The following is a 12,350-nucleotide window of genomic DNA, read 5'->3' as shown; positions in this document are numbered from 1 at the left end:
CTACACTTACCCAATCTTGGGAAGTCAACATTTTCATCTTGCATACAAAATATGATAATTTTATTAATCTATTGAAGCCACACACCTATTGCTTCACATGTAATGCAGGAAAGTAACTAACCTTAAACTGGCATGCTTTTATAAGAATCTCCACCTATATAGTTATTTATGTGTTTTGACATCTTCATCTGTAAAATAGCTGGTTTATAGTAAATCAGAAATAAAAGCTTTATCAAAAACATTTTGAAGACACTATAGAATAATCTAAATTTAACCGATTATGTAAAAAATGTTTTAAAAAATCTGAAAGAATGCAAGAGAACATTTAGTAATATATATATCTAAATACCATATTTATACAGCAACTAAAGACAATCAAACACTACATCATAAGATAACGCTTCATTTTACTATAGTTGCATGTAAAAGAAACATTGACTTGACCTAGTTTTCAAACCTAAGTCTCCACCACGCTGAGAAACTCTGAAGTTAGTTCTGGTGTCATATATGCTGTCAGGTGCCAAAATAATTTTGGTATAGCAATATGTTTATTGATTAATCATTGTGTGCAGTTAGGCATGAAAAACCCAATCTAGAGGTAGCTGTCAGAATGACGAACAGGGTATCTTTAGAACTGACTCAGGAGTCAGAAAGAGAGAAGATGAAAAACAAACATGTCGCTTCGGGAGAATGCATCTACAGTGAGCCTCCCTCTTTGCCTGCTCTGGGGACAGTCACACACCTATTGCAGCTGTCCATTCTAGACCGGGGTCCATTTTTGGAAACCATTACAATCACTAATAACTGTCATATAGTGGGAATAATGGCCAGGTGCTTGCTAAGTCGGAATTGCAGTCCTTCCACACAGCAGGTTTCTCTAGCATGACACATTTGTGGTTCTTTATTGGCAGCGCTGTATAGTATTCGTGAAAAAAATACCCCACTCACTTTTGAGTCTACGTGGGTGTGCTGGATAGAAATAGACTTGACATGGGCAATACATTCAAATTACAGAAATCTTTAACTCCTTGACTTTGACAGTGGGGTGACATTTTGACAATCTGCCAAGCAGCCTGCAATTATGACTAGTGATGGCTTTTACTTTCTTTTAAAAAAGAAAATCTTATTTCTACCGAACCTACCTTAAAATAAAATCCCCACTTACCTGAGCATTTCTGCAATGGAAGAATATTTCCTCTCCTGAAAAATCTGTTCATGTGTTATACTGTGCCTGGTCTTTTTAAAAGTTTATTTTATAGATTTAATATATTTTTATGAAGCTGAAATGTTATTATTGAAGAGTGTATTGCCATCATGTTTCCTTCATATTTAATGATGGTTCTCTGTATTTTAAGATCTTTTTCCAGTTTTTAGAAAACCGGATATCAAAGCTTTTACATTTTCTGGAAGATACTATATGTATACTTCTTAAAATATGAAATTTTCACCCAGATGAATTGCAGCCTATTTCTAAGGGTTTGTATGATTTGTGTGATTATGTTGCGTCTCAGTGGAATACACCTACTCAGGAGTAACAGTGCGCAAGCAGAAGGTTTTGTGTGACTTTACCAGTGGTGTAAACCTGTCTCCCTCCTCAATGCTGTCTCAACATTAACTGACACCTTCACCAACACAACCTCTGTCAGGCTCTCCACACAACGTTTTCAACAAAACCTCCTCTTGGAAGAAGAGCAACAGTTTTGCTCACAGAAACCTGTTACTCTTTCCTGCTTTTCCACTGGTGCCCCTGAGTAGCGAGGACAGTTTGGCATGGTTTCAGGTGGTTTTCCGTTGGCTGTTTTGTGGAGCTAAGTGAGAGCTAATTCATTTTGGTTTAGCCTTACAATCTCACAGTATCCAGCTCTATAGTAAACTTGCCAGAGGATGGGATTAACATCTTTGGGTTTCATTTTGCTTCGGTTAGTATTCAATGAAGGGAGTATTCAGAATTGCTGTACACTAGGGGGAAAAAAATTAACAGTGTTCTGTTCAAAAATATTTTTTGTAATATAATTTTGCACATTCTAGTTTTCAAGAACAAAAACAGAATCTTCAATCTTGAATGAAAAGGTAATTTTAGTTATAAACTATAGTTCTGCATGTCGTGCTTGGTTTAGTTAATCTTTTGGAATAGGTTATGTCTTCTGAGGCAAATAGCATGTGATACCATGTATCACAGTTTAGGTAGAACAATGGATCAATATCTGGGCCTCACTAGCCAAGCTCAAATACATTTTGGCATTGGCTTGGATCGGGTGCACCACTGGAAAAAGAGATTCTGCAACCTCTTAGACTAGATTAGATTTCACATATATTGTTAAGTAATCACATGCCCCTGCATATACTAGACTGTTTTACCTTTTGCTGTTTTCATTTAAAATGGTACAGATTGAGTCATGTTGAAAAGTCATGTTGTATGTTCAAACTATGTTGTGCCTCAGAGCAAAGCCCCCCAACATGCAAGCAGGAAAGCCCATCGTTTTAAGATTGTAATTCTTTCATTCTTTTTTACATTTATAGCTTACTATGTGATACTGTAAAGTACCCCATTTGCATTAGAGCCCATAAAGAGTTGCATAAAGAACATAAAGAACCCGACAGTATTGGATAGTCCATACTGTGTATTTTGAACATGCTGTATTTCAAAGGTAAAATCCTGAACATTAATTGCAGCCTATTGTCTCACCATGTATACAGGCAAATGTGGAGGGGCTTCACTGTGACAGATGTAGGACAGGCACTTTTGGACTAAGCACAAGAAACCCACTGGGCTGCAGCAACTGCTACTGCTTTGGCTTGACTACTAAGTGCACAGAAGCCAAGGGACTTATTCGTATGTGGGTGAGTACAAAACTGCTGAAGTGTATAATGTGATAATGTCATTTCCAGCAGGGTCCTATTAGTCACTTGAAGTGAGGTAATTGGGAAGATTGATTGATTTATATAGCTTTGTTGTTTGACATATGCTGAATACAGTATTTTATTCCATTCCACCTGCAGCAGATCTGTAGGAGTTTTTAATGCATTTGCTATTTTAAAAAAGTTTTGTGGATCTAATGATCTTTCATTTTGTCTTTCAACCACACAAGGTTGTGTTTTATCTTTTCTTGCCGTATAATTATATTAGCTATAGTGGATATAATTTTTGTTTTTTAATCCTTTTCCTCACTTCTTAACTAATCCTTACAAAGGTTCATTCTGATCAGAAGACACCATTGTGTGATGTGAAGCAAGCAAATTTTTTGTACATTTGCTTTGCAAGGCACTAACCAATACTCTAGGGTCCATGTCATATTGCAGGAATTATGGAACAATTCAGAACTTCTAAACTTTAATAATTCAATATACAAAGGAAAGAAATGCAAGAGATATATCACGGTATTTGCCTTTATCCATTTTGGATTTCTGAATGGAAAAGGGTAAATACAAAAAGCGAAAGAGATCCTTGGTCCTCATTCCTATTGTGATTAAGTACATTGCCCCATTTATTTGCCAATGAAAATCAGTGCTGTATCAATTTAGGGAGGCACTAGAGCAAAAAAAGAAAGATTGTGTATATTGGCTGGTAGGCAGCCATCTGAAGATGTGTTCTCATTTGCTTTTAATAAGAATTGCCAGCTAGAAGAAAGACTAAAAAAACACTACTGTACCTCACTCTCAGCAGCGTGTCCATGGAGACCATGTCTGAGTATCTTTACAGAGCGCTGAGAAACCTTTTTTTTCTATAAATGGAAACAACAAATTAAATAAAGAACACACATTGAAGCTAATCAAATGTTGTTTACTTCAAGAAAAAGTGATTTTAGCATCTGTGACTTCATTTATTGAAGTTTGGGGGATATTCTCTAATTCACTGAATCATGAGATTGCATATAGTGAGAAGAGTCCACTATAGAGAGCTCCCTATCATACAGCTCACTGTTGGGATTATTTCTCATCCCTTTTGGTTGTGCTTGTGAGTGGGAATATGTTTTTTTAATTACTTTTGGGATCTTAACAATTCATAAATGTATATATGGTAATTAGTTAGTATTACGGTATGTAAGGTAGAAAAAGTTTTATTCATCTAAAGTTATTTTTAAATTGACAGCATGGACATCCGTGAGATATGACTACATTAATAGCATAAACTTCATATTTAAAATATGAATATTGGTTTCATATTGATCCTGGTGTGATATTTACGTAGATTGTGAGTGTAATTTTTTAGAAAAAGTATAGTACAGTACTCATACTGTACTATAGTTATGTTAGATATATTATTACTTCATTATATTAAAGCTACTTCTGATTTATATTGCAATGTGTAGCTGACACTCAAACCAGACCAGATGGTGCTTCCTCTTGTGGACAAGGAAAATCAGCAAACAACCACCTCTGGAGTGACCTTCCAGCACCCTGAGATTGTGGCCAATGCAGACACCGTGTCCAGGGAGCTTTCTGAACCTTATTATTGGAAACTGCCCAAGCAATTCCAGGGATCAATGGTTAAAACCCTTTGTCTATTGCTATACGGTCTTAAATGTTAATAAAATCAAATAGATCTGTAAATGAATTTGTAATTTTGAATAAAAACTCAGTTACTGAGTTTTTAGTTTAGAGTTAAACTGTTAAACTGTTACCTAATTGCCTGAAATTCATATTTAATTTCAGTGATCTAGGTAAATCTCACCTGAGACACCAAACAGTCTCTGTTCAATCTCTTCAGATTAATTTTGAAAAGCAATAACTATGTATTTCAAAAGTTAGTTCAGTACCCATCAACATTTTTTTAAACTATAAATCACTTTTGTGGATCGATGCATTTAGAAGTAAAACAAGTTAAAAAACACAATGGATAATGTTTTTTCTAACACCTGTATCTGGATATTATAATACTACTGTATTTCTTCCAGATTACCGCCTATGGTGGCAAGCTCAAATATGCAATTTACTATGAGGCAAGAGATGAGACTGGACGCTCGACCTATGAGCCCCAGGTGATCATAAGAGGTGGTCCCAAGAAGGACAAAGTGATCGTGCTCCACATGCCTGCCTTGCAAATTGGCCAATTAACCCGGCATGAGATAGACATGACAGAGGTAAGGCTGCGGGAAAGGCATCAACAAAAACACGAGCCTAGATGTCAGTGTCTCATGGTGTACAGTTTGGTTTCCCCTTGTTTCTTTTCAGCACAACTGGAAGGACTATGATAGTGCTGGGAGAAGCATAACCCGAGAGGCCTTCATGGACGTTCTGTTCCACATCGAGTACATTCTGATCAAGGCCTCTCATGGAAACTTGATGAGACAAAGCAGGTAGTTAAGCTGCGTGCGAGAAATTAAAGTTTTTCGTTTTTAGTTATTTTTTTATTTTGCTTGATCAATATAGGCAGCAAAGTAGATTCCAGTTTGACAAGACAATATTTTTATACAGAAATAAATTATTCTGTTTTTCTATTCTCTTATTATTATTCTGTCTCTTTTTATAAATAACATCTTTTAAACCTGTATGTTTAGGATATTAGTTCTGTGACCGTCAGATTATGATAAATTACTAGCTGGTATTGTTATGGTTTTTTGGTTGTGGTTGATTAGGTGCCTTTAAGGTATGAACAGTATTTTCAATTATTTAATGTAGTGCAAGATGGAAGTTGAAATACGGTATATCACACCAGATCTTTTTTTAATTACACAATGTTTACAGTTAAGCTGTGTATTTTCAAATAAGAGCCCACAGGATGAGAAATTACAGTGCCTGTAGCATACTAAGGGAAATACCTATAGAATGATGTGTAAAATGAACTCTGTTTACCGTCCAGAATCTCTGAGATTTCTCTGGAGGTAGCTGAAGAAGGTGAAATCTCCATTGAGAGTGAACGTGCTCACCAAATAGAGAAGTGTGAATGTCCTCCTGGTTATTCTGGATTTTCCTGTGAGGTAAGAAATGCACTTAATACTGATTAAACAGGATCACAGCATGAGAGCACAACTCTAGATTGAAAATGTTGTTGGCCGAGCTAATTCTACTGTTTCGGCCTAAGGAATACCACACAATAGAAAGAGAAACAGATCTGCTCTCTGATTTATTATTGCAGCACAAAGGAGTAGTTTCATTAGTAATATATTATTAAAGCTGGAGAGCTTTTTAGTATCCATTACTTTATAAAGAATGCCTTTCCATAGTCTGAAAACCACTTCATTTTTACTATTTTGCAATAAAAATGAATTTTCATATATTAATCCATTTACTGTTTTAGAATAATCAATGTTTCAGACAAAGGTATAATGAATGAGCACAGGGATACCACTGTCAGATTTCATTTTAAACAATCTCCGGCAGTTCTCTCAAACTGTTTATTGAAGCCTGAAAAAACTAAACTGCTTCATCTCATATACAGTACATGTGGGACTGTGAGGGAGCCTGTGTGTGTCTATCACAGCAAGCAATGGGCACAAGGCAGGGGGCACCCTGGACAGGACAGCAGTCCATTGCAGGGCTGACACACAAACACAGACACGCACACAAATCATACATTATTTGCTTGAATTCACAGTTCAAAATTCTAGTTAAAAAAAACCACCACACCTTTTGTTTTTTCATTCCATTTTGGTTTTAAAATACTGTACTCATCTACTTGCTTATTTGTACCATTTTAGACTGTGGTAATTATGCAACCTGCTGGATATTTGCCCTCCAGGAAAAAAGCTGTGCTCCACTGTTCAGCCAGCTGCCTGTGTTCTTATATACATTGTGTAAATAAATAATGGACAAATTCCTAAAGCTGCTTTGAAAGCTAACTTAAAACTAATGCTGCTTTATTTGGCCTTATAAGTTAATTGCATACCTACAGTAGGTGAATTGCAGGTTTAATTGAAATTAGTAATAGTAATACAGCACTGTCTCACATGAAGAAAAACATAGTGCTATGAAGGGCTTGGGCCTGGATGTTTAAATCCCAGTAAACTCTGTATGGACTGGCTTCAGTGCAGCATCTTTAAAGCCAAGCCCTCAGACGATACCGTATTTGAAACAGGATGCAGCCACAGGGTGTTGTGCTTTAATTTGGCAGGAGTGTGCTGCAGGGTACTACCGTTCCTCTGCTAGAGCGAGTGACAGAATGTCGAGATCCAGCCTTGGGAGCTGTGTTCAGTGTCAGTGCAGCGGCCACAGTGACACCTGTGACCCTGAAACCTCTGTCTGTCAGGTATTGTTCTTATTCTTCGCTTGCTTGCATTTTCATCAGCGAGCACCAGCATCTCTCGTTTCTAAATGTAAATTCAAATCAGAAGATCTTTTTGCCTTGTGTGAAATAAGTCACCGTTTGTCACCCAGTCGATCTGATTCCCAAGGGATCCCAGTGTTTTCACAGCGTCATTATTTCATCATTGAACAAAGCATCTGGCTGGGTGAAAATACAACAGTGAATGTACAGTATCAGCTGTTGAACTCAATTTTCACAGTATTTGTTTGAATAAAACTCAATTTGTATTTGTTTTAATAAAACTTTTGCATAATTTCACAAGCCATGTAAATACAAAATACCTTAATATACGAATATTTTTGTAACAATATGACTTATACAATATACAGTATACAGGACGTTAATGAAAGCACTGTCACTGAGTGCGGGGAAACAATATCTTCCTTCCAGGAAGCATCTGCTGTACACTGTAGCATGTTAACAGGGTGATTTGCAAATAATGTTGATGCAGAACAAGAGATGCTTGTAGTTTTATCTACCAAATATAATTGTAACATCTCAAAATTGTAAGTTGGAATAAGAGAATGCCGTTAGTGTTTTGTTAGATTTTGTTTAGAGATACAAAATCGGGCAACATTTGCAGCTCAATGTTCTGTGCACTATCCCTCTAATGGGTAGGTTTAGTTAAAACTTGGAATCACCTAGACCTAGTTAGTGTGAAGCACACGCAAGTGAAGGGTTCTGGTTTCTCTGTAGAGCTGTCAGCACCACACAACAGGCGACCGCTGTGAGGTCTGTGCTCCAGGGTTCTATGGGATAGTTCGAGGATTTCCTGATGACTGCCATCCTTGTGCCTGCCCGCTGTCTGCTCCCGAAAACAAGTACACCTCATCTTTCTTGATTGTCTGGGAGTTTTAATTTCTGGTGAGGGCGCGGGAGGGTGAACTCATGTTTATTTTCCTTCAGTTTCAGTCCAACCTGTGTAATGGAGGGGTTTAATGATTACCGGTGCACTGCCTGTCCTCTTGGATATGAAGGAAAGCACTGTGAGAGGTAAGAGTCTATAGGAAAACCTTGTTACTGGAAAGGAGAGTCATGCAATTTTCTGAGAATTGAAATCATCTGAATAATTAAGCTGTTTTTGTTCTATAGCGAAGTATTCTTACCCAGAAATCGAACCCAGCAACCATCACATCACCGTGCTGCCCGTTTGCACTTTTGATCTGGTTTACAAAACATTTTCTTCTCACAGGTGTTCCCCTGGTTTCCACGGTAACCCCCAGAGTCCCGGAGGCTCTTGTCAGGAATGTAAGTGTGACCCGGTCGGCACTTTGCCAGAGCCGTGTGACCCACTCACCGGACAGTGCCGGTGCAGACCAGGAGCCACCGGACTGACCTGTGACCGATGCATGAAGCGGCATGTGTGTGATGCTGTGGGGATCATCTGTACGTATACTAACCAGACATACATGGTTCCTTATACTGTCTCAATATTAATGTCAGTAAATCTTCATACTACAAGCTAATTGTTAAAGTAAGCTTTCTATTAGGACCTAAAGAACCTCATGGGCTATCAGAAGAAAAGGTTAGAATGAAAAACTACATATAACAGTCACTTTTATTCTCATGAGTATTATTGAAATATACCCTTAAAACTCAGGATATAAATAGTCTTTATTGTATTGTATTATTAAAGGGTATTAGTGTAGAGTTGTGCAGCAGGTCCAATAAATGCAGTGATAGAGCCAGAGCCTTTAGGAGGATATACTGTATAGTTTCTATGGATTTCTCAGGACATGGCACATCGTATGGTTTTCTCAACTCTCTTTAATGACTGATCGTAGTTTCATAGGCAAGTCACACAATTTAAACCAGTGTTTTATTAATTAAAACATTTTAAGATTTTCTATTAATACATTTTCTTCTAAAATTATTTTGGAGCAGTCTGAATTTTTATTCTGTTCAAAAATAGTGTAAGTTTATTATAAACGTGTGGATAATGAATAAAGATTTTGTCAATATTTTGTCATTGATTACCTTTAAGCAGTAATGAATGCCTAATATATGCTTTATGATTTTCAGTTGAAAAATGCTATTTTTTCCAGCTGTAAAGAACAAATGTGTGCCTTATACCATACAACTTATATAAAATGCAGCTTTGCCATAATGTTAGTATATACTGCATTCACTTAGGGATGTCAGTAAACAGTTAAACTATATGTTTTTCTTCATAATTCAGTGAACTGTGCCCATCTGGAGACCAAATATCTGCAAGGACTTGGTTAAACTGTTTTTTAACATGATAAATTCAGACTACCATATTTTATCTGGCTTATCATTTTTCCACTTTATTGTAAGCTATAAAAGAAGACAGATAAAAACAAACTTAGAAAAAGCCTCTAAATCACCCCGAGAAGTTAAGCTACCGCACAGTGTCATCTTTGTAAATGCTGGGGACACATCTAGTTTATTTACTGCTTTTAAGTCATCAGAGGCAGGTTTTAAAAACTAATAAAGAACAAGATCTGCCTCATATAAAAACACATTTTTAAGTATCTTATGCTTAAACAGATTGAGATTTTTATTGCTTGAATATATTTTATGTCCAGCAGTTATTCTTGATGTACTCTAAACTCTTAATGATAGGGGGTTTCTTGTACAACAGGTGGTTAGACTATTACTGTGATGAAGTTTCCATGACACGTTGTAAAATTGTAGGTCTTGTTTATGCCTGAATTATACCTGTGTGCTTCTAACCATGACTAGAATATGCAATATATGCACTTCTGACTTTCAGATAAAAGGGAGCTTTGTAATTGCATTCAGTCGCAATCTTTACGAGAGGATTCTTATGTGACAGTATGAAAGCTTGATTTCAATCAGTTGTACTAACCAGCATTGCTGTCTCACAGTGCAGGGGCCCTGGGTTCAATCTGGACCTGGGGTGCATGGAGTTTGTACCTTTTCCCCATGTTCATGTGGCTTTCCTCCAGGTGCTCCGTGTTTGTCCCACAGTTCCAAAGATATACTAGTACTAGGGAAAATTGGCCCTCGTGTGAGAGTGTGCATGGCTGTGTCTGTGTACACCGCATTGGGCTGGCATCCCATCCAGCGTGTACCCTACTTTGTGCCTGTGGCTTGCTGGGACAGGCTCCAGCCCCCCCAGGGGGCTTCATTGGATAAAGTGGTCAGAAAATAGATGTACATTATGTTCAGTACTAACCAGCTTCTGATGATGAATTTGGTCAAATCAAATGTTTCACTACAAAGTATTGGAACTGAAGAAATATAATAACTTAGTTTCTGAGGTAGTATACGTTCAGGAATGACATTTATTACATTTGGAGTTATTCCCAAGTGGGGTACTCTCATCTCGGGATGCATGATTTTAGGGCATATGAAAAAGAGAAAGAATCAAGTATTAATAAAATCCCTGCTATCAAAACTATCACCGTATTGCACAGTAAGTATTTATAGTAATACCTTAACTTATAGACATGTGAAACTTTATTATGAAAACAATGCCTTAAAATTCTGCTAATAAAAATTAGTAAGCCCACTATTTTGAATGGATAATGGATAATGCATAATCTTATTGGAGAAATGGACCGTTTTTTTTTCAATCTCTTTACAAGGATTGAAAGACTCTGGAGTTGGATGAGCGCTCTGTTTTCATGGAGCTTCTTTGAGAACCTACATTGCTCTACCTCCAGAGGCAAGCCAGTCACAAGCATTGCTAGCCACACACTCAAACAGACCCACAGAGCAGGCGACCTGGCACCACCAGATACACAAGCTGCATCCCAGCAGGAGGTACCAGGATATACTCTATGGCGTTCATGTGTGGTATTGACAGGGGAGGACACAACTTGACAAGAGAACATAAGACAAATGACAGCACTAACAAAATCAAAGATAATCATTTACAGTCAATCCCTCAGACCTTAGTAATACCCTCAAACTGTATGTTTGTCCAGACGCTAGATGAAATTTAATATCCAGTCCTAGCATAGTATGTACATAGGAACAAGTAACAGGTTTATTCCATGCTGAAAAAAAGAAGAAAGAGAACACAACGTTTCGGCCGTGGAGCCTTCTTCAGGTGTGAGAGAGACAGGGCAGTAGGCAAAGGTAAAGTAGTGGGAGAACACCTGAAGAAGGCTCCACGGCCGAAACGTTGTGTTCTCTTTCTTCTTTTTTTCAGCATGGAATAAACCTATTACTTGTTCCTTTGCAGCCTACGCTTGCTGACGCAGCTACCCACCTGAACTAGTATGTACATATATGCATTGGAAGGCGTTTGGTTTGGGTGTTTCTGCATCTCCTATATAATCAGATTTTAAAATTATATCTCCTATTGTAATATTCATAAAGTAAACACTTCTTGCAAATTACTGATGACTGATAAAGCACATCCCTGTTTTTCCTTTTATTAATAATATGCTATCGCTGTCTTAAATATGTAAGATTCTTTTTGCACTTTTTCTTCCAATAACATCAGCAACATGTTCATTCTACCACTTGCTCATTCTATGGAAATGGTCACAGGCAAAGAAACACTGTTCGGAGAACCTCGTATGGTTAAAGCTCTGCAATTAGACATTACTATTCGTCTTGGAACATGTGTACTTTTCATGCAAATATATTTCACATTAGGGAAAACGTAAAGCCTCTTCCTGTTTGTATGTATCCCAGGGATTGTAGAGTGATAAGGTTATCCTATTACATGGAGTGTGCAATGCAAACAAATACACTTTTATTCATGATAAGTGTATTGGCGAAGGTGTCCACAGTGTAATTTATTAGCTTCTTGTTGATCTATGTATTTGCTCTGCAACTGAACGAAAAAGAGACAGGAAAGAGGCGTCCATGTTTAATTATTAAAACATTAGCATTTTTAGTTACTTGTTATGTAATTTTCTCTACTTAGTGACGTCATTTAAATTGCCCCTCAGCTAAATACACAATTGGGCACGTATTACAAATCACAATTTTAGATATCTGGCTGTTAGGAACATGATTCTTCTATGTACATGGTTCCTTGGTCACCAGATTGGTACATTGGATTCATAGAATTACCACCAACTGGAATGAAGTGACCATACAAGAAACATTTTAAATACTGACACCTAAGAGGTTACAGTGTATACAGTAGATGTCATTATTA

At 37.2% G+C, this 12,350-nt stretch overlaps 1 protein-coding gene across 8 annotated transcripts in view; it reads left to right on the top strand.

The window, feature by feature from the left end:
- lama2 (laminin, alpha 2) overlaps positions 1-12,350 on the top strand; it is a 199,738-nt gene that overhangs the window by 137,835 nt on the left and 49,553 nt on the right. For 6 of the 8 annotated variants that reach the window (XM_015359821.2, XM_069195960.1, XM_069195956.1 and 3 more), the window contains 9 exons: positions 2,698-2,841; positions 4,311-4,487; positions 4,896-5,081; positions 5,173-5,297; positions 5,801-5,918; positions 7,052-7,186; positions 7,940-8,064; positions 8,150-8,236; positions 8,436-8,629. In XM_015359821.2, coding sequence (XP_015215307.2) covers positions 2,698-2,841; positions 4,311-4,487; positions 4,896-5,081; positions 5,173-5,297; positions 5,801-5,918; positions 7,052-7,186; positions 7,940-8,064; positions 8,150-8,236; positions 8,436-8,629 — 1,291 coding nt within the window. The remainder of the gene's footprint in view (positions 1-2,697; positions 2,842-4,310; positions 4,488-4,895; positions 5,082-5,172; positions 5,298-5,800; positions 5,919-7,051; positions 7,187-7,939; positions 8,065-8,149; positions 8,237-8,435; positions 8,630-12,350) is intronic. The other 2 variants (XM_015359827.2, XM_069195963.1) reach the window with 1 other exon arrangement.

The sequence above is a fragment of the Lepisosteus oculatus genome, chromosome 2, assembly GCF_040954835.1.
Source record: "Lepisosteus oculatus isolate fLepOcu1 chromosome 2, fLepOcu1.hap2, whole genome shotgun sequence".
NCBI lineage: Eukaryota > Metazoa > Chordata > Actinopteri > Semionotiformes > Lepisosteidae > Lepisosteus > Lepisosteus oculatus.
This window is presented reverse-complemented; position numbering and strand designations above follow the sequence as displayed.